Raw genomic sequence first — 22,865 nt, 5'->3', positions numbered from 1 at the left:
TCTACACTGGATTTGACAAAGGATTATTAGCAGATCCCCTTGACACCAATATCCCGTGAAAAAACAGCCTTTTCCACACCTTTTGGATTACACCAATTTGTGACGCTTCCGTTCGGTTTGTATGGGGCCCCTGCTACGTTTCAGTGCCTCATGGACCGAATCCTCAGACCACATTCAGCTTACACCACTGCCTATCTAGATGACATCATCATTTACAGTAATGATTGGCAGCTGCATATGCAGCATCTGAGGGCGGTTCTGAGATCGCTGCGACGGGTGGGACTCACAGCAAACCCCAAGAAGTGTGCAATTGGATGGGTGGAGGTACGGTATCTGGGGTTCCACTTGGGTCATGGGCAGGTGCATCCGCAAACTGACAAAAATGCGGCGACCTACCCGAGACCCAAGACCAAAAAGGGTGTGAGACAGTTCCTGGAGCTGGCTGGCTATTATAGGAGGTTTGTGCCTAATTATTTGGATGTCACCAGCCCGCTGACTGATCTCACCAAAAAGGGGGCTCCAGACCTGGTCCAGTGGACAGAGCAGTGTCAACAGGCATTTACGCAAGTTAAATCCGCACTTTGTGGGGGGCCGCTTTACACTCACCCGATTTCTCTCTCCCTTTTGTGTTACAGACGAACGCTTCAGACAGGGGGCTGGGGGCGGTGCTCTCGCAGGTGGTGGAGGGGGAGGAGTGCCCAGTGCTGTACATTAGTCGCGGAGACTAAGTACAGCACCGTTGAGAAGGACTGTCTTGCCATCAAGTTGTTGGTCCTCACTCTCCGGTACTACCTGTTGGGGCGGGCAATCACTCTCTTCTCAGATCACGCCCCACTCCAATGGCTCCACCGCATGAAAGATACCAACGCGTGGATCACCCGTTGGTATCTGGCTCTTCAGCCGTTTAAGTTCAAGGTGGTCCACAGACCAGGAGCGCAGATGGCGGTCGCCGACTTCCTTTCCAGAAAAGTGGGGGAGTGGTAGACAGGCCAGATGTCTCCCCGGCCTGAGTTGGGCAGTGGGGATATGTGGCAGTGGGGGCATGGTCAAGCATCCGTCCGGAGAGAGAGAAAGCGGTAAGGGTGCATACACCTGAGCCAGATAATAACACCTGTTTCCAATTGCAGTAAGCTTGGGGATAGCGCTATAAAAGGAACCACACCAGCGACAGAAGAGGGGAGAGAGTTACCAGACTGACAGACTGAAAAGTGCTGTGTCATGTGTGTAATGCTGAAAAGCCATTTTTGAGTTTATTGAATTAAAAAGTCTTACCTTGAGTTACAACCCCACATTTCCCGTTTCCTCCTGTTCCCTATCAACGAACTGCTTCACAAGTGTATATTTAAAAAAATATTAATAATAATTCACAAAGTAAAACATGAAATGATGTGTTATTGTAGTGCTTTCAATATAGCACAGGGTGAATAGAATTTGCAAAGACCGACAATTATTAGAATTTTTTGCATTTATTTTGTCCTGATATCTTGTGCATTATGTCAAAGTTTATTTGATGTTGATTTGATTTTGTAGGTAACAATAATAATTGTTCAGATTGAGAATTTATTTTAATTAAATTCAATGGAAGTATTTGACATAGATGAATGAAATGCTTTTTTTATGGTTAATGGATGTGTTTTTATATGATTTTATGAAGAAAATAAGCCTTCATTAAGGTAAAAAATGCCCTTGAAAATCAGTGCCAGGGGCAAAGATTTCCCCCTAAATAAAAAAATTAAAGCTGAAGTATGTAATTTTGTTGATGTTAAAATACTCTTTTATTCCAAAGTAATATGCAGGGACCAATGGCAATTTTTTTGCTATTCTGTTTGATTATGCTAGAGCCACAGAAATTAAACACTTTAGTTTTAATTTCTGTCAGTAGTGCTTATATGGTTGTTTTGTTAGTATTTTGAGGGAATTGTGAGGTGGGCTGCGGCAGTTTGTAAAAGATATAACAGAGCTATATTTACTCTTTCAGGGTATAAATATTTTTGTTGTAAATAATATTGTCTCCATTAAGCACTTTTTACCTCCTGCGACGCTAACACCTGGAGCAGTAGCATCATTTGCGCTAATGGTCGCTAATTTGCTCAATTAGCAAAGCACACATTTGTAATCTGGATATCTCTTCCCCTCGCAGACTATGCCCTACTCACACTACAGTCGCAGAACACAAACTTCTGTGGTAACAGATGAACAGAGGAGCTGTTTCAGCTGATTGTTTGCAGATCCAAGCAATGCCTTTTTCTTTCGACACATCTCTGTCACTCTCTCACTCTCTCTCATTCCATTTTTCGGTCTTCTGCATCCCTTTCCCTCCTTCCCTTACACTGTAGAGCAAATTCACCCATTTTAGTCCATTAATTAGCATGAACAGTTAATAGTGCTTCATGCAAACGCTGCCTCAGCAGTTTTTCCTCAGAGTTGGTGTCACCAAATCAATATCGAGTCGGACATAAAGCACTTGTGAAATTTTGTAGGAAGAAGATGGCCTGTGTGGCTGCCTCTTTCATGAAAAGATTTTTCTTCCATTGGAAGTAAGCCGTTGCTGTGCCAATAATTGGGCTACTTTCCATTTGCTTTAATTTTGTTTTTTATATTGGGGGGGTAGCAGGGCAGTGTTCCCCTCAGACTGAACAGTATGAATAATGCCAATATTAGTTATCTATGTGTAGTACAATTCATGGTTTAAATTAGTAAACTAACCTTTTCTGTGTAAAGTTAAGTCCAATTTTATAAATATGGGCTATATGGTAATGAGAATGTATTAATGAGAACATTACTACACTCATATTAGCTATAAAATGCTAGACAGTTTATCATGAATTAAGTTATTTATTAGTTTATTAATTAGAATATTATTAAAGTGTTACATATATTACTAGGAACAAAAAGAAAATGTAATCAAACGTACAATCTTAAGTAGATATTTAACATCATGTCTTACCCAGACATACATTTTGTAAATTTACACCGGATTATGATTACAACAGACCTAAAAAAATGTTTTTAAAGAATATTTTTTTGTACACATTTGATAATTGTGATATCAAATTATCAAATGTGATAATTGGCTGACTGTATATTATCCCTTACTTAATTACTTATACATTTTTCCAATTCAAAGTTAAATATGTTAACATTAGTTAATGCTTTATGAACTAACATGATCTAATAATGAATTTGTTTATTATATAAATTAATATGAACAAAGATAAAAAAATTGCTGTAAAATATTGTTCATTGTTAGTTTGTGATAACTCATGCATTTACTAATGTTGACAAATAGAATCTTGTTGTGTAGTGTTGCCGAAATTTTCCCCAAATTTGTCTCAGACGAGTCACAAAATGGAGGCAAAAATCATACAGTGTGCACTCGACTTAAGAGATAACACTGTCAAAATTCTCCTCACATCTCAAAGAGAAAGAAGAATTTTTCTCAGAGCTTGAAGAAGAAACATAAAAAAAAATCTAATCAAAAAGCCTTCACCTGGCTGCAGGATTCAGTTGTTTGCGTTGGCCTTTTTTTTTTTTTTTTTTTTTTTTTTTTTTGTAGTTTCGTTTAACAATGCAGCATTGGTGCTTAGCATTTAGATGGCATGTTTGAGGGGAGGTGCGACAGATCAGATGTGCTGCGTGAAATGTTTCACAGAAAACGGCAGGTTTCCAGGGCAGAGTGGCATACAGTCTGGCGGGTATTGGAATACCAGCGCTACCCATAGAATCTTTGGGCACTGTCAAAAGCATTGTGAATGACACTGTGATGAGCCAATCAGCATGGGTGCCAACAAGTAGCTTAGAGTGCCTTCTGCATGCCAATGACTAAAGCGAGTCCAAGTACCACAAGCTTGCCAACAATGGACTCAAAGACTTAAGGGGTTTTTATAAACATCGAATGAGCAAGTGGAAAGTTGGAAGTTTCTTCAACTTAATCTGAGAGTGAAGACTTCAGAAAAGCCCTGCGAAGTGCTGAATGCTGAGACGGTACATTTGTCACAATTTGAGAGCATAAACCAGACAGGAAAGAGCTTGTTTTAGCACATTTAGTGTGGCAGCATTAGGAAGGTGCTAACTAAAAGTAGCAATGGTTCTAACTTACAGTAACCAAGACTATTTAGCCCAAGACAGACCACTGGTATAAAAAGAATGCGAGAAATTGGAATACCCAACAGATGTAGAAAAGGAAGTCCCCCCCCCCCACCCCCCGCAACAGGTAAAAGAGCCAATCATATTTTAGATACAGACATTGCCTGTCAGTCAACTCGAGCATGTGAATGCACATTAGCTGAACCAGCCTGAAAACTAATTGAAGTTTATTTATTGAACTTGCAGGACATCCTCCCAGTAATGCATCACAATAATCTAGTCTTGAGGTCATGAATGCATGAATTCGTTTTTTGGCATCAGCAACAGAGAGCATGTGTCGTAACTTGGCAATATTTCTGAGGTGGAAGAATGCTGTTTTAAAAACACTGATTTTCAAAGGACAGATTGGTATCAAATATAACACCTAAGTGCTTCGCTGTAGAAGACGATGTAACAGTACATCCATCGAGAGACAAATGATACTTTAGCGACTTATTTTTTAGAGGTTTTTGGTCCAATAATTTGTACCTCTGTTTAGTCGGAATTGAGTAGAAGGAAATATCCTTGTCTGTCTCTTTCTTCTGCGCTAGCTCCTGTTCTGCTCTAGCCATTCTGGGAACTTAGCAGTGTGATACTGCAGATATTGTTGACTTTTGTAGGACATATTGCTTGTTATGTTCCTCATTTTTTAGGTCGCTTTGGATAAAAGCATCTGCTAAATGACTAAATGTAAATGTAATGTAAATGACCATGTTTCATGCATTACAGGAAGTCATTTGGTACCTGTACATGTTACAGTTCACTACCATATGTATATCATTAAATGATATAACAATATACCAACCTACTGAAACTACAAAAATCTGCTTTGTAAATGTATTATTAATCACTAAAGTAACAACAGAAGGCCAAATAATGACTTAAAGTTTATCAAGACACCCTTTTTAGAACCAATGGCCAATTCACAGTGGCCAATAGACAGTGCACAGATTCAATCAGGCAAACCGTGAATGCTATCACGGTAACACACGTGACAGTAAAATAATGCAATAAACATTAACTAAACAACATACAATGTAACATAACCCATCCCAATGTACATAACTGATATAATCAGTTAAAATGAAATAACTATGACATGAAAAAACAACCCTGAAATAAAAATGAGATAACTATTTCCATGAAATATAATACAAAGCGATGAGTCAAGCTGGGTCTACTGGGAATGCCCAGTTATTGTTTTTCACTGTATTTTTAACAATAGTTTACCTTAAAAGCACATGTATTCTGTTGTTAAACATACATTTTTACAGTTAATTATAAGGTAAAATAATACTTTTTACATCTAAAACATAATTTAAAAACAAAAATATAAAATTACATGTTTTTCTTGTTAAATATATGATTTTTCATCGTATATGGTAACAGTTAACCAATTACCGTTTTTTTACTGTATTATTTAAAAAAAAAAAATCTGTGTAGATTTGTTTAATCTGAGTCATTACTTAGTAGAATTTTCAAAAGACCTTGCGTCCTTTTCATTTTACTAGTACTATTTTGTAGTAAATAAATGTTTAGTGAAATGTTTAGCTGTTTATTACAATGTTTACATTCTGTGTGTATATATATATATATATATGTATTCTGATGATTATATAAAAATGTACCCCTTACATAGCTTCTATGTAGTTTCTCTACTCTTAACTAGCTGTTTAGCTAGCTACTTTTGATGAAGTGTACCTTGACTACCTTGACTGTAGATTAACTATTTTAAATTATTACTAGTTTGTGATTAAGGAGCTTCCCCAACACAGCAGTGACGTATGGTGCTCAAATGGTAGCACATGGCGCTATGTACTAGCAACACCAAGGTCACAGGTTTGAATTCACTACTGTCCGAATGTATTCCTTGAATTCTTAAAGTCAATATGGATGCGTACTAACGTAATGGGGTGTTGTAAAATGTTTGACATTGATGCATCAGTACATATACTGTACAGTATCTATTGAAATTACTTACAAATATTTCCTTTCTCTTTGTTGTAGCCTCTGCCCAAAGAGCCATCTTAAAGGACTTCAGACTGCCATGAGGAGGTAAGTGGTGCTCCAATAGAATTATCTCTATCTTGTTCTGGTTTTTTTTTTTTTGTTGTTGTTGTTGTTGTTTTTTTTCTTTTCTTTATTAAATCATCATCATAGCTTCTCTAAATCAAATTTGCAATGACATCGACTAGCCGGCTTGCATATCCACAGAAGAGCAGCGACATGACCGCTCTGCTATCACAGCGTATGCTCTAAGGCAACCTGACAGATAGTAGCCATAGAGGTGGAATAAGAGAGAGCAGAAATCCAGAGGAAATCTTATCATTTATCCAGCCAATTGTGCCCCGGCGGCGTTGATGAAGTTGTGTTAAGAGTGACGCACCTGATCAGCGGAAGGGCTAAAGCAGGATTAGAGGGCAGCCGGGGGCAGCAGGTTTGCAGGGGATCGGTAGATGAAGGGAGATGATGATGGTTTGGGACGTGAGCAGAATCCCAAAAGCCTGTGCACTCTGCAAGTCAGCTCTGCCTCAATTGAGAGCAACAGTAGGGTTCTGGGAATAAAAATCTGCATTAATTTTCTCGATTTTTATTAATAACATATAAACCTTTCAAGACAAAGTACCATAAGCTTTAGGATTGTTAAGTGATGGTGTATGCTTCAGTAGAAGCCACAAGTCAGTGTGATTTCTACTTAACTCAGCTGGTAGAGCATGACGCTAGCAATGGCAAAATCATGGGTTTGATTCCCAGGAAACACACAAACACTATACCTTGAAAACAAGTCACTTTGGATAAGAGCATCTGCCAAATGCATAAAATGTCAATGTAAAAAAATTTTTTAAATCCCCAGTGAAGAACTACACTACACATAATCCTGTACAAAGTCCCACCAATCAGATAAGATGCTGTTAGCATGGAAACGGAATTCGTGGCAAAAGCACTCAACAGCGACCGCCACATACAGGCTGTCTTGTTTCGAAGGCTGTGTGCTACAGAGGTCGCATTTGTCAGCCGCATACGTCACAGAAGCTCTCAGAAAGCAAGTAGGACACTCCAAATGCAGCCTTTGAATGCAACCTTCTTTCACAGGAATTTGGAGGATGCAAGAGGTGTATGCTTTGTTGGAATTCACAACCCACAATTCTTTGCTTCAGCGGAAACGTACATCATATATCTGAAAAAATAATGCAGATTTACCCGAAAATATGACGTTCAAATGAAGTAATGTTAATTCCCAAGTTGAAGTGCCTCAGTTGACGGGAGTGAAATATATAATATGTAAAATTATAATAATAATATGTTATGTAAAATAAAGTATTACAAAGTAAACATAAAAGTTCAGCAGAAAAATCCATTTTCTTTTCTCTCTACATCGTTAGAACTGTCCTGAGAGTGATGTGTGCTGCCACAGCAACCATGATACATTCTGTTTCCATTTGTCCTATGAAGGCCGTCTCTTTTAAATTAAGCGAATTCAAAGTTAAGGACGCTCTGTACATTGCTGCCTACAAAGGACACGTCCTGCCTAGCACCAGCCTTCGAAACGAGACGCAGCTACACACTAGTACTTTTTTGTTTGTATACGCATTGATTTGGCTAGTTTATGCCTCTCATCTGGAATTGCATTTTCCTCCACCATAAACAAAGATTTTCAAAAGTGCTCTATAGCACCACATTCACTGGAAAACGATGATGTTAGAATACTTAAAACAAGTTTTTAAATGAAAACAGATTTGTGTAGACATCGCCTCAAACTACCTTAAGGGCATGTCCACTAATAAATCTAAAATCTATATTTTTTTATGCTTATTGACTAGAAGTTGGTAGATTTATACTGTCATTTTTGCACCATAAAATGAGTAGTTAATTGCCTCTCAAGAATTTAAAGATACAGTTTTGAACCTTGTTTTTTTTTCATTCTTGTATTGCTTCAAATCATTTTTTTGCTTCAAACAAAGTTTGTATTGTTGTGGTTCATCTTAGTACTGGTTGGTTTGGATTATGGCATAATATTCTATATTGAAGAATTTTTTTGGAATCCCTTTGGGGAAAATGAATGGGAGAAATACTTCGGGAACTACGGCCGCTGAAAAAGTGGCGATCACTATTGCGCTCTGTAGTCGCTTGGTTCGTTGCAGAGATACGGTTATATTAAACAAGATATATTGACATGCCAGCTGCTGTTTGTCTTTTCTCTTGCTTCGAGCGGTTCCTGTTGAGTGTACGCGGCTTGGAAAAGAATGTAGTTTCGCAGTGCAGGAGGGATAATGCGAGGACAGTAATTAGCTTAAATTTATGTTAATCCTTGAGGCAATTAGCACCTGTCAGTTATGGGTTTTTAGAGCAATAGCTTTAGAATCTTTTCATTACATGTCAGAGTAAAATGCTGAGTATTGTTATTGTAATGACAGCATTTTCTGTTTTTCTTTATTAAAAAGTGTCTATTGGGAAACAATTATTTTCTATGCCTCTAAAGTGTTATTCAAACTGTCAAAGCTAAATTTGAGTTAAACGCACCTTTATTTTCACACAGGGTAAGGCACTTTATTGAAAAGCTAGTCATAAGGGAAGAATTTTTATAGAAAGGCAGCATTATAGAAAGGGCCAGAGTGTGCACTTAAGGAACATTTTAGAAGGGAGGTTGATGTGTAAGAATTCTTGGGTGAATTTTAGGGCTTTGAAACCTCCACAGTGGTACATGGATTTCTAGCATGTTACGTCAACCACTCTCAAGAGAAAGACGTATGAATCACAGGCAATTACAGATAGATGCCAAAACAGGAAAGTGGTAACAACCTAAATATTTAATCATGAAATTGTGTTCTGATTTTGGTAATTACATTGACATCCATTAAAGATTGATTTGGGATGCATAGGGAAGTAGGATTTACAAATCCCAATTATGGTTATAAGTTATTTATGAGTTTTGGTTTGAAAATATATTAATATTTTTTTATGCTCTAACACCAGGGTTTTCAATCAGGAGTCTGTGAAAGTACAGTACTTAAGTGCTCAACAAAGGAAATATACTGCATAGGTTTCTTTAACTTCAGGTTCTTTAAGCACTGTGAAATGTCATTAAAAAAATTTCAGACTCTCACTAGTTTATTTAATTTAATTTACTTACAATATCCAACAGTGTATGTTCATGCATCACAGGAGATATTTCCTTTGAGGAGCACTTAAGTACTGTACTTTCACATTATGCCAATCAATCATTAAAAAAAAAAAAAAATTATTATTATTATTTTTTTTTAAATCACAGTTTAATTTCCAGCACATCTCAAATTCTGTATTGTGTATAATAGAATACTGTGGTGAAATGACCCCTCCAGTCTAGGGTTGGGGAGGAGTAACAAAAAGGTTGGAGTTCCCTTCTCCCTACAACTTCCATATAATTTTACTATTTACAGTATATACAAAAAGTCACAAATTGAGTTTAAATGAAATGAGATCCCCCTCAGTTATCAAGAGAAACAAGTTTCCAACAACACAGTAACTTGCAGCTACTACTGTTAACTGCTACAACAGTTTGCAGCAACACATGCACACCAACAACCGTTTGGAACGAGGGAAGGGAAGCTCCTTGCGGTAGAAATCTGCCTGGGCTTTATCCTGCTTCCCTCTACCCATCAACTAATCCCGACATAGGAGTAATTGGCAATCATTATTGCAGACACCTGGATGTTGAGCAGCCTGAAAGGGAGAGAGAGAAAGAGAGGGAAAGGGAGAGACAACAAAAGAAAAACAGCACAGAGGCAAAATCTCAGTTGCAATAAGGAAAAGCCATACATCCGCAGATGTAATTAAACAAACAAATGATCACAAATAAAAATACACTTAAAATATGTCGTATTAAAATATGGATGTAACATGGTGATGACATTTTTAATGCTTTTGAAATAAAATGTCCAACTCCTTAGATAAGGCTCATAGCTATAATTTATCCTTAATACACACAATTAAATAATATATATATATATATATATATATATATATATATATATATATATATATATATATATATAATGTATATATATATATATAATGTATATATACAGTGCTGTGGAAAAGTATTTGCCCCCATCCTGATTTCTTCTGTTTTTGTGTATATCTCATACTAAATTGTTTAAAAAATTCAAACAAAATCAAAGGCGATCTGAGTAAATACAAAATACAGTTTTTAAATGATGACTTTTTTGCTTAAATAAATAACATTATCCAATACCAACTGGGCCTGTGTGAAAAAATATTTGCCCCCTTAGTTATTAAATTCCCAAATCTATGAAACTGCATTCATAATGGGGTTCAGCTGAACTAGACATACAAGGCCTGATTACTGCCAGCCCTGTTCAATCAAATCAGCAACTTAAATAGAACTTTTTCAGCAGCATGAAGTTGGCTAAAAGGTCTCACCCAGTAGCACACTATGCCAAGGTCGAAAAAAATCCCAGAAATTATGAGGAAAAAGGTGATTGAAATACATCAGTCTTGGAAGGGTTACAGAACCATTTCAAAGGCTCTGGGACTCCAAAGAACCACAGTGAGAGCCATTTTCTCAAAATGGTGAAAATTAGGCACAGTAGTGAATCTTCCCAGAAGTGGCCAACCTTCCAAAATTCCTCCAAAAGCATAGCGATGACTCACCCAGGAAGTCACAAAAAAAGCCAAGGACAACATCCAAGGAACTGCGGGTGTCTCTCGCATCAATAAAGGTCACTGTTCATGACTAGACTATCAGATACACACTGGCTAAATATGGCATCCATGGAAGAGTGGTGAGGCGAAAATCACTGCTAACCCAGAAGAACATTAAGGCTCATCTGAATTTTGCAAAAAACACACCTTGTTGATCCTCAAACCTTTTGGGAGAATGTTCTGTGGATGGAGTCGAAAGTGGAACTGTTTGGAAGACGGGTCCCGTTACATCTGGCGTAAATCAAACACAGAATTACACAAAAAGAACATCATACCTATGATCAAGCATGGTGGTGGTAGTGTGATGGTGTGGGGATGCTTTGCTGCTTCAGGGCCAGGGCAACTTGCAATAATTGAGGGAAACATGAATTCTGCTCTCTACAAGAAAATCCTAAAGGAGAATGTCCGGTCATCAGTCCGTGAGTTGAAGATCAATTGCAACTGGATTATGCAGAAAGACAATGATCCAAAGCATAGTGAGAGTAAGTCCACCTCTGAATGGCTCAAAATAAGCAAAATTGAAGTTTAAGAGTGACCTAGTCAAAGTCCTGACTTGAACCCTATTGTGATGATGTGGCAGGACCTTAAACGGGCAGTTCATTCTCGAAAACCCTCCAATGTGGCTGAAGAGTGGGACAAAATTCCACCACAGCATTGTGAAAGACTTATCTCCAGTTATCAGAAGCGTCTGGTTGCAGATGTTGCTGCTAAAGGTGGCACAACCAGCTATTAAGTTTAAGGGGGCAGTTGTTTTTCACATGGGTGATACACAGCTCTGGAAAAAATTAAGAGACCACTGCAAAATTATCAGTTTCTCTGGATTTACTATTTATAGGTATGTGTTTGAGTAAAATTAACATTTTTATTTTATTCTATAAAGTACTGTCAACATTTCTCCCAAATTCCAGATAAAAATATTGTCATTTACAACATGTATTTGCAGAAAATGACAACTGGTCAAAATAACAAAAAAGATGCAGTGTTTTCAGACCTCGAATAATGCAAAGAAAACAAGTTCATATTCATTTTTAATCAACACAATACTAATGTTTTAACTTAGGAAGTGTTCAGAAATCAATATTTGGTGGAATAACCCTGATTTTCAATCACAGCTTTCATGTGTCTTGGCATGCTCTCTACCAGTCTTTCACGTTGCTGTTGGGTGATTTATGTCACTCCTGGTGCAAAAATTCAAGCAGCTCGGCTTTGTTTGATGGCTTGTGGCCATCCATCTTCCTCTTGATCACATTCCAGAGGTTTTCAATGGGGTTCAGGTCTGGAGATTGGGCTGGCCATGACAGGGTCTTGATCAGGTGGTCCTCCATCCACACCTTGATTGACCAGGCTGTGTGGCATGGAGCATTGTCCTGCTGGAAAAAAACAATCCTCAGAGTTGGGGAACATTGTCAGAGCAGAAGGAAGCAAGTTTTCTTCCAGGGTAACCTTGTACGTGGCTTGATTCATGCGTCCTTGCTGAAGCACCCCCAGATCAATTAAATTAACTAATACTGTCCACTATTAGACAGATTGTATGGTTACGTATGAAATGAAATGTCGTATGAAATGTTTTCAGTACTTTATAGAATAAAACAAAAATGTTCATTTTACTCAGACACATACCTATAAATAGTAAATCCATAGAAAGTGTGTTGGATAACTTTTTTGTTTCAGTTAAAAAAAAAAAAAAACTGTATTTTGTGTTTACTCAGGTTGCCTTTGTTTTATGTTATATCTCATTTGAAGATCTAAATCAATTTATTATGAAAAATACACAAAAACAGAAGAAATAAGGATGGGGGCAAATACTTATCCACAGCACTGTATATACTGCATATTTATAATAAAGCAGGGGTCTTCAACCATTTTCAGGCCAAGGACCCCTTTGGTTGCAGATGTCTGCACCCCCTCCAAAAAAAAAAACAAAAAAAAACCAGACAGACAGACAGATAGACCCTGTCCATGTAGAATAAAAAAACTTTTATAATGTTACTGATAGGCCTATACCTGGAGTCTTCATCTCATGTTAGTGATAGATTTTATACATATGTTTCGAAATTACTGTTAATTTCTGTAGGAGTAAAACTTTGTAATTAGGAAAAAAATGACTGTATGCACCTTTAATTGTGTTGATTTGACAGTCACCGACAGTGTAGCCTATGGCAGCTAGATAATCTCAGCGGTAACTATATACTTAGACATATACAATATATTACATATACATACATATTAAGTAAGTATAGGCTATTGTTCTGAAAGCAAAAAGCAACTAATAATATAAGAAACTGTAGGCTGACACCCGCATACCGTAAAAAAACGCAAAGCAGACACGTTTACTTACGCAGCTCTCTACTGCAGGGCTGCTTAACCTGATATGCCTTGTGTTATGAGCGGCTTGTAATGAGCATAGGCGATGGGCTAATTTTGTCAAACTTGTTCACCGTTCTATTTAGTTCATAACTAAATAAATCAGGATGCACGAATATGAGGATGGATTACTGCAAGAGGAAGATTTGGCATGCAGTTTCGAGGGGCATCAGAATGTGGATGGATTAAAATATTCTCGCCAGGGGCGTGCGAGCACAAGAAGAAAGTGTGAGTGTGAGGTGATCGTCTGTGTTTCGCAACTGCTACCGGGTCCTTGAATAACGTATGTTATTAATGTGCGAGTAAGGGCAGCCGGTGAAGTTTCTGGTTTCTCCCTAGGGTAAGATGGTGCACCCCTACGGAGTTGGTGCCCTACGCAGACTGCGTAATATGCGTATAGGGAGTGGCTGAACTGTCTTTCGCTCTCGTGCAAGTGATTATTACGAGTGCCGGTGTCATGATAAATTGAGTCTGCCCGGTAAATCAAGTCCCCATATGACATCACAGTGATTCTATTGGCTCAAAGAGCTAGTAATGGGTACTCTATTGAGTGCCTGATTAAAAATTGTACAAATTCACTTTATGGTATATGCAGTTTTAACTATGTAAATACGACATTTAATGTCTTTTAAATCATATGTTACACATAATAATATATAACTGAAGTTATAGATTGTGAAATTAAAGTTGTGTTGTTGTTTGTGTTTTTCAGTTAGCCTAGACTTCAATGACATGCTATCACGATAACATGATAGGTTTTTGCTCAGGTATTACAAACGGTTACCCCCATGGGGACTCGATTTACCAGGTGGACTCAATTTATCATTACACCGGTGCCCCTAGGGGTCACAGACCGCCTGTTGAAGACCCTTGTAATAATGTGTTACCAAAAGCTGCCGTGTTTAGATGCTGTTTTTAATATTATTATCATCATCATCATTATTATCATCATCATCATCATTATCATGGAAAAGTCATACAAGTTTTTAGTTAAAAAGTATGGGAACCCTGAATGTGAGATTTTCTATGAGATTTTAAATCTAAAGTATTACACCAATAAAGCACATTGAAATGAATTAATAAAGCACTTCAGTTAGAAATAGAGTACTTCTGGGAAACTGCACCAAGGCATAATTTATCTTTAAACAATAAACTTCAATGTCTTAGCACGAAACAATTCTGATTAGTCCACAGTTTACATGTACTTTTAAAATTACATATTCAACTCAAACAGTGTGAATTAACGCTCAAAAGAACAACGGGGTGGCATAATTTCTCTTTTATAATCATTACACAGTGCCATAAGATGTACATGTTGACATAAAAAGGCCTGTATGCAACAAAATAATCATTTCACTAAGAAAAAAACAGTTCAGCCTCTGCCATTAACCTTTTTCAAAAGCATGTCTTTCAAAGCACTAGCTCTTCAGAGTGCTGTCATATAAAAATCATCATTCACTAAATAAACACAAACAAAAGACGCACAAGATCAACAAACATGAAGAGACGAAGCAGGAAAGGGTAATGCATTGTGTTTTCTCCTTTGATCATGGCAGAAAATGTATTTCGATAATGTCTTTTCTTTGTGTGTGTGTGTGTGTGTGTGTGTGCAGGTTTGCTGACATTCACAGGAACAACGATGCCAAACAGGAATTATACATCAGTCCCACACATTTGTGTCCATCCTCTCATCTCGGAGCTAAAGATATCAGCCTCCCCACTCATCGCCCTCAAAACAGGAAATGGAAACCGTGTGCTATGGTTACAGTCACTCAAGCATCCATACAGTTACATACAGGTCATTGAGTCCCAGTGGCAGCCATCAGTTCTCGTTAACACAGCAGGAGACGTCTTGTGAACATTTCTTTGCAAAACCTTGACATCGTTCAACTCCGCTGTTTAGGTTTTCAGATCTTTATAAAGCTTACCGTAGCCAGGAGAACATTTTTGCTTGCTTTCCAGTTAAGCCAACGGAGAAGACTGATCATGTACCTTTTAAACAAAGATTCTACATTATCTACAAAGAGCAGTCTGTAAAAACTATCTAGATGGACCCGTATGGGTGTAATTCACAACCGCCACCTGTCTCTTCAGAGCAAAGATGTGTCAGTGACAGGCCAAGGATGTTAAATGTACAGAAAAGATGAACTTTTGGGTCTCTCTGTATAGATACAGTTGAATTGCGGACAAATTCATCCGATACATTGAGAAAATGGGACAAAGCAGCAGATGACTAATATTTACTGTAGATTTGACCTCTTGTGTCATGTGCTTTGGCCATATGAATTCTGTGCTGTGAGCTCTGTCTGAGAATGGCAATGCATTGATAGTGTCAACTCTTATCATGGGTGATTTAAAGGTGAAAAATGTTTGGATGTCATTTGTTCCTTCCTTTCTGGGACCTCTGTCTTACACTCTGCTTTAAATGTCTGTCTCAAATGGATATATATCATTTCTATCAATACCTTATTTTGACTGTAAACTGACACTTGCAATGCAGTATTGACCTAGATAGGAAATAAAGGGTGTGTCCATGTAAATCGTGCATAACGCTTTGGGACGTTTCTCCATGGGTCATGCTGATATGCAAGACAACATGAAGTCAGTTCACATTATTCTAAAGAAATTTTTTTTGTATAATCTTTATTCAAAATGTAATAACTTTCTCCACCTCTAAAATGACTTGCTTTTTTGCTGATGTAATCAAGATCGAAGGGGCGGGGGAAACTAATACATTCAATAGCCAATAATATCATTGCATAACTTTTCATGATCCAATCTTACATTATTTCCCACTGAATATTTGGTTTTACTCGGAAATATGTTACATTACGGAAGATAAATGTGTTGTAAATTATGCTTCATGTTGTCTTTAAAAGGAACATGACATTGAAATTGACCTTAATTTACTTTCATATCAAATGTCCCTAGTCTTATTGTGCACAAGTCATCAGAGCACATTATTACAAGAAATAAAAATGTTACTTGGTAAGCTGGTCGCCTACTTCATGATCCAATCAATTCCCGATGGATAAAATCAAGCCCCACCCTACATTATTTCTCTCTAAATTTTTTGTTCAATTCAGAAACACGTCACATTATGGAACTTAAATGCGAGTAAATTGCGAATGCATTTTCGTGTTGTTTTTAAACGTGATAACTTAAAAAGAAAGCTGTTCTTTTATTTTGCTCTTTCTTTCCTCTAGTATTAAAGACAACTTCCCCTCAAAAAGTACATAGATTCCATTTTTAATGATGTGTTATTTCTGTTCCACTAGCCATCTCCAAACTGATTTGCAAAAGTAATTAGATAGTCAAGACACACTTTGATGTTGGCTTGACAAAGCCTGGCTTGAATGTTTAAAAATGTTTTGAACTTTAAGGTCTTTAACTTTGAAAGTTCACCAGACATTCAGCCAGATAGATAGCTAGCTAGAAAGAAAGAAAGAAAGAAAGGCCTTGTGAATGTTTGTTAAATTTTGACAGTTTACAGAATAAAGCACAACAGTTCTGGAAGTAAAAAAGCCATTCATTTTTTCCATTGAATAATTGATTTTAACCAGAGACTATTTAGCATAGACGGGTCACTTCTGTTAAACTGAATGGGAGAAACTGGAACACCCAACGGTCACCAACGGTCAACGGATGTAGAAAGGAAGTCCCGCCTTCAGGTAAAAGAGCCAATCACTGTTTAGATACCGACATCGCCTGTCAATCAACTCGAGAATGTGCATGCGCATTAGCTATACAAGCCAGGAAAATTTAGTTTTTTGGTATCAGTGCAGTGAGATTTTACTGCTGATTTGTAATACATATGTTCTTTGATCATAATCTTGACTAACCATATTGGAGATATCGGTCTTTCCCCATTCAAGTAGATAGGAGCTGCACTGGCATGCCGCTTGTTTACATAGAAAAATAGCTCCCCATGAGCATTCCAAAGATGACCACCGAGTAAACTGACTTGCTAAAAAGACTTTGTTTTAACCAAAATCTTTTTAGGCAAGTCAGGTCACTTCGCTGCCATCTTTTGAATGCTCCCGGGCAGCTATTTCCAGTCATAAAAGTGCAGCTCCTATCTACTTGAATGAGGGAACACCGAAATCTCCAAAACGGCTGGTCGTGAATGTGATCAAAGAGCACATTTCAAATCAGTAGTAAAATTTGACAACAGTGGTATCATAAATTGTGCTTCTTTACGTCAGATTACACTAAAGAACAAAATTTTCCATGCTTGTTGGGATAATGCACATGCGCATTCTCGAGTTGACTGATAGGCGATGTCTGTATCTAAAAGGTGATTGGCTCTTTTACCTGTAAGGCAGGATTTCCTTTCTACATCCGTTGACCATTGGGTGTTCCTATTTCCCTAATTCATTTTAATAGAAGTGGCCTGTTTCTGATAAATAGTCACTGTTTTAACTGATAACTTACAAACTATTAAAGACAGATATACCGTGAGCTCTGAGGTTGTTCATCGACGATATATGCTTCTGTTGAAGCCATCAGTCTGCGTTATTTCAACTTCACTGTTTAAAAATCGTGTTTATAGCAAAGTTTCTGGTGAACTACTTTACTACTCATGGTCCAGCAGAGAAAGATTCACCAATCAGAGAACTGCGGCCAAGAAAGCCCGCCAAACAAGCCCAGAAGCGACCGCCCACTCCCATGACAAACAATTTGGACTCCCTTCACCCTCAGACTACTTATGTATTTGTATATATTGGAATATTTCGCAATAAACGTAAACTATATCGTTTCTATTCTCATAATCAACAACCTAAAATAAATATATTTTTCCACCGTTTTATATTCAATTACGTCATTCGCAATGCTTCACAGGATTGTAGTTCATGCCCTTGTGAAAGATGGTAAGTACACAGTCTTGTACCTTTTTCTTTTTGTCTGATTTTCAAATACTTTTTTCTTTCAAAACAATGTTTGTAGTGTTGTGGTTCACCTTGGAGCTGGTTGGTTTGGTTCATGGCTTAGAACTCTTATCTGAAGGATTTTTATGAAAAGTCTATGGAAGAAATGAACTTCTATCAGAATGACTCGCAGGCTTGGTAAAGTTGACATGAAATTTATTTGATGAAATGATATTGAACCACAGAATATATTTTCTCTTTTGGCATAAGCCCCGTCTGGCAGTCCGATGAGATTGCTACTCAAACCGTCAGATCCTGCCGGAAATAAGAGGCAGGGGGTGATAGCCTACTCCCGTGCAGCACGGGTCTTGACTGGTGGCGGTGGGGAGGTGGAGGATGCCGTGTTGACACACTGAAACGCAAAAAAGTAGATTGAAAGCAGGCTTTTAAAGCAATGGCTGATGAATGATTGGCTAGGAGCTAACTAGATAATGACTTGATGATGTACAGCTGTGAGTCTTCCGCTATAACTACGCTTACATTTCCAGAACCAAGACAGCTAAAAAAGTGGACGTACACTGTTGCAGTCTATTGAGAGTTGGTGTTTGAATTTTGGCCCATTTGAGCAGTCCATCAATGTAAGCAAATTGGATTTTTGATAGCCCGCTACAGGAAAACTGTAAGTAAGATCAACCTATGAATGGCTTACTTATAGTTGACTCTGCATATAAGATTGGATAGTATACTGTACGTCTATTAACAGCAAAAAAAATAAAAAATGATACCCTTCACCTTTAATACAGCTCTCCTTGTAGCTAACACAGTCCTGTCACTCTGTCAGTCTGAGTTTTTGTCTGACAGGACCGTGGCATCATCGTACCATGTCTGTCTTGTGTTTCGTTGTCTGTCTATGTGTGATCGCATGGTTTCAGTTGTATTACCTACCGTGCGCTCTTCAGTCTGTCTTGTTTTATGTTGGGAGCATGGTGTCTGGATCCTGACTTCCTGTCTGGTTCGGTTTCGGTCTGTGTCAGGGTCCGGACACTCATGATCCATGTCTGTCTTTTATTGACATGGGTGCATCGTGCTTATGTCATCTTGGCAGCATGCACACGCGGCAATAGTTTGTCTGTCTCTCGCAAACATGGTTGCACCTCACTTCGCGCTCACGTTGTGTTGCACACCCGGGTCGTGAGCTGTCTTCATGTTGTGCTGAGGTTCAGTCACTTGCTAAGGTGTCGGGTGTGTGTGTGGCCGAACTCTCACACAGGTGTCCTGTCTTGCTTCTGTCGCCTGTTGCTTGCATGTACGCTCAGGTTTCATTTAGTGTGAGAATGCATGGCATTGCTTTGTTTGGTGTTGCTATGCATTCTCTTGTCTTGTTTGTCAGTTGACATGGGCGTATATTGCCTTATTGTCTTGGCGATATGTGCTCATGCCATTTGGGTGTTTTGTTGTCTTGTGAGAGCTCGTGGCTTTGTTTTGTTTCTGTATCGCCGCGTGTCTCTCTGTCTTACGTCATCCCTCCCTCCATGTTTGCCGATTATTAGTTTATTAGTCACACCTGCCCTGTCTTGTTAACCTGTTGATTTCTCTCCCTATTTCAGTCTCCTCGTGTTTGCTGTCCAGTAAAAGTTCATCTTGTTTCCAGTTTTGTGTGTTCAGTCTTCCCTGTCGGTCTTGTTTCCCCCACCTGGTTCCTGTTTCGGTCCGGTCGGTCCTGTTTCCCTCTGCCCCAGCCTGTATTACCCTTTTTCCCCTTCGGGGTAGTTTATGTTTGTTTTTCCCCCTTGTGGGAGTTTTGGTTTGTGTTTTTGCCCTTGTTGTTATTAAATAAATTCCCTTTTATTTTTCAACTCTGCATTTGGGTCCTGCCTCTGCATTTGCTGACAGTAACCAGTGCAGATCAAACCATAAAGAGTTAAACAATGGCCGTAACTTTATGTAGCAGAAATAAAGATAACCACAGAACAGGAAGATGAAAGAGTGGTAGAATATGGTCACTTTCAGTGAACAGTAGTAATTCATCAGTCTCAAGGTCTGTGCCCGCTCCCTGAGTTGTGAATTTTAATGGTGTTTTTATGGTTCCTAATAAAGTCTGTTATGCTTCTGGCAAATATGCAGAGCACGACATCCCTCGCTTCCAATTACTGTGAAACTCAAGGAGATTCAGTGTTCATTCATTATGGCGTACAGTTACTCAGAAATAACAGGACCATCTCTCTCTCGTTCTCCCTTGCTCTCTACGCTTTTATCTGTAATGTGCTCTTGTTAAAGGCTGATGTCGTTTTGACAGCATTATTCTTTAAATTTCAGATAACATCACAATGTGATACTACAAGACCCAACAGATTCTGCTCACAGCCTTTACTGTATCTATGATTTATTATTTATTAATCGAAGCAACCACATTAATGGGCTGAAAGACTGTAATCTTTATTTTACTTTGACATCAGCATCTATTCCTGTGATTCCTAGGTGACATTTATGTTCATATTTATTTGTCATAAGCAGCGCTTGCGGTTATGAGATCAATAACACCATTGCATGAAATCATGAGTGCAGAACGGTCCTATGAGGTTGTGTTATTACAGCAATATCTCTTACTTTGGCCCCCACTCAATCAAGCTCCAGTACACCCGTGTGATCTATCCATCAATGCTAACCATGGAGGAAAATGTATATTTTACATGTATATTTTACAAGGACTCGTGCTTTTCTGCAAGATGCTGATGTTGGGAATTTCATTGCATTGGGGTCGAATTGTGTCTGCCAGTATGTTATTAATGTGAATGCTTAGCAGTAAACACAGAGATAATCATAGCAATTTAACTGTATAAACAATCAGAAATTAAAGCTGAAGTGTGTCATTTCTGTGCCACCAAACGGAATTGCAAAAAGAATGATTTTTTTCCCCAATACTCGCTCCATCTTCCATTGGTTGAACTATCAGATAGTCCCGCCCCAAATTCAAGGCAATGTTTTGATAGCACCACATATTAGGGGGGAAATCAACCTATAAATGGCTTTATAGTTGTCTTTGTATATTAAGCTGGCATATGAGAAAGTATTTCAACATCGAAAATTTTTGAATGTTAGCTAATGAAGAGGTTTTTATAAAAATATTTTATTTCTCTTTTTTTAATTCAATGAAACAGAATGGCACCCCCCAAAATAATTGTATGTTTTTGTTTTTATGGGGGGGTCCTTTCAATCTTATAGGGGGTCCGGGACCCGCCAAGCCCCTCTCATTTTCAAACACAAGATAGAAGGAGTTGAGATGCGGAGTTGCTTAGTCACGCAATTCTTGGGCCCCTCTGTTAGTTATCCACCCAAAGGCATGTGTCATTAAGTCTATATAATACAAGCATAATTGGGGTTTATGCCCAGATTAAGAGATCGTTACACTTAATTACAACAAATCATGGTGCTTTAAGATGTCTGGGCCAGCGGATATAAAACAGCTGATAATGTTAGTCTGAGTGGAGCATGCAGGGGCATAATTATCACGTTTTATCATCTTTATAATCCAGATACCAAAATTACATGGAATTTCTTTTGTTGATGCAAACATACATTTTCTGAGCATTCAAATGTGTTGCAATCGTGCATCATGTCATAGCCAGGTTCGAAATTTACAGTCACAAGAAATGTGTCTGTGCAACATAAAACAATCACAGCATCAGAACATATAAGATGTTTAATATACAGTAATTAGGAGCAGGATTTTGGACCAATGACATTTCATGGTGGGTGGGTCTGTGCAGTGCAATGCTGCAGAAATAGAAACCAAGCAACCAACTTTTGTTGATTTGCTGTGACTGCTACTGCAGTTGTTCTGATACCTTAATTACATATTAAGTTATGATACCAGCAAAAACATCACAATATTAAGTAGTATTCTACACTATAGAAGAGTGTTCCCAACCTTTTTTGCTGCGAGTACCCCCACAGCACAATCAGTAAGGCTAAAGTACCCCTTCATCATCACAAAGTCACAAGAAGTGCAAAGCCTAATAATCATTTAACTATATCATTAATGTTGTAATATCCCTGATGTACAAAATGAAAAGTTGATGTTGCCATATGAGCCATGAAACTCCCAATTAGAACAGACTAATGCTGTTAATTATACAGGGGACCTTCTAACATGGTTAATTTCAAAATATTAATCTTACATACATTATACATAGACTGTATGTTATATTGTTAGACCTGCATGTTTATTGAATACATGCATCGTTTTAACTTTTTTACAAGAATTTACATTGTCATGTAGACAGAGTGCTAAAAGAGTACTGTCTCTTTAAGAATTCAGCATTTTTTTATTGGTTGAGTGCATAATAATATGGAGTCACAAATTTTCAAAAAAAAATTTTTTTAGTACCCCCAGTTGGGAATCACTGTTACAGACAATATATTATTTGTTGCTAGTATATTAAATATTAGATTATATGATACTCAATACAATTATGCTAATAATACAAAACATAATTATAAATTAGTGAGAGTGAAGTAAAATGTATTATTATTGTTTAACAAATGATTGTATAATTTGTTGTAATTTCTTCAGTTTCAAGCAGCATTGCAAAAGCCATTTTAGCAAAAAACTGACAAAAGACTTTTGTCTCTGTGTGTAGTTCTTTTTTTTTTCATACACTCCTCTTTCAAAATCTAGAGACGCTTTGTACAATGGTACTATTACAGTAGTTCCGATACTACTATTTTTAGAATACTGAATCACCACCTGCACTTTGCACTCTACTCTGGGGTCCGAAAAACATCCAACTTAGCCTTCATAACATG

The 22,865-nt window shown here is 37.8% G+C and overlaps 1 protein-coding gene across 2 annotated transcripts in view; it reads left to right on the top strand.

Annotated features, from left to right (window-relative positions):
* LOC127423941 (chemokine-like protein TAFA-5) overlaps positions 1-16,750 on the top strand; it is a 79,038-nt gene extending 62,288 nt beyond the window's left edge. Inside the window, exons 1-3 of one of the 2 annotated variants that reach the window (XM_051668654.1) lie at positions 948-1,076; positions 6,133-6,180; positions 14,805-16,750. In XM_051668654.1, coding sequence (XP_051524614.1) covers positions 994-1,076; positions 6,133-6,180; positions 14,805-14,997 — 324 coding nt within the window. In that variant the 5' untranslated portion in view covers positions 948-993 and the 3' untranslated portion in view covers positions 14,998-16,750. Of the gene's footprint in view, positions 1-947; positions 1,077-6,132; positions 6,181-14,804 lie in introns of those variants that run through there. The other variant, XM_051668653.1, reaches the window with a different exon arrangement.
* The last annotated feature ends 6,115 nt before the right edge of the window (positions 16,751-22,865 follow it).

Source organism: Myxocyprinus asiaticus, chromosome 33 (genome assembly GCF_019703515.2).
Source record: "Myxocyprinus asiaticus isolate MX2 ecotype Aquarium Trade chromosome 33, UBuf_Myxa_2, whole genome shotgun sequence".
Classification (NCBI taxonomy): Eukaryota; Metazoa; Chordata; class Actinopteri; order Cypriniformes; family Catostomidae; genus Myxocyprinus; species Myxocyprinus asiaticus.
The sequence above is the reverse complement of the archived record's forward strand: the minus strand, read 5'-3'. Positions and strand labels throughout refer to the sequence as shown.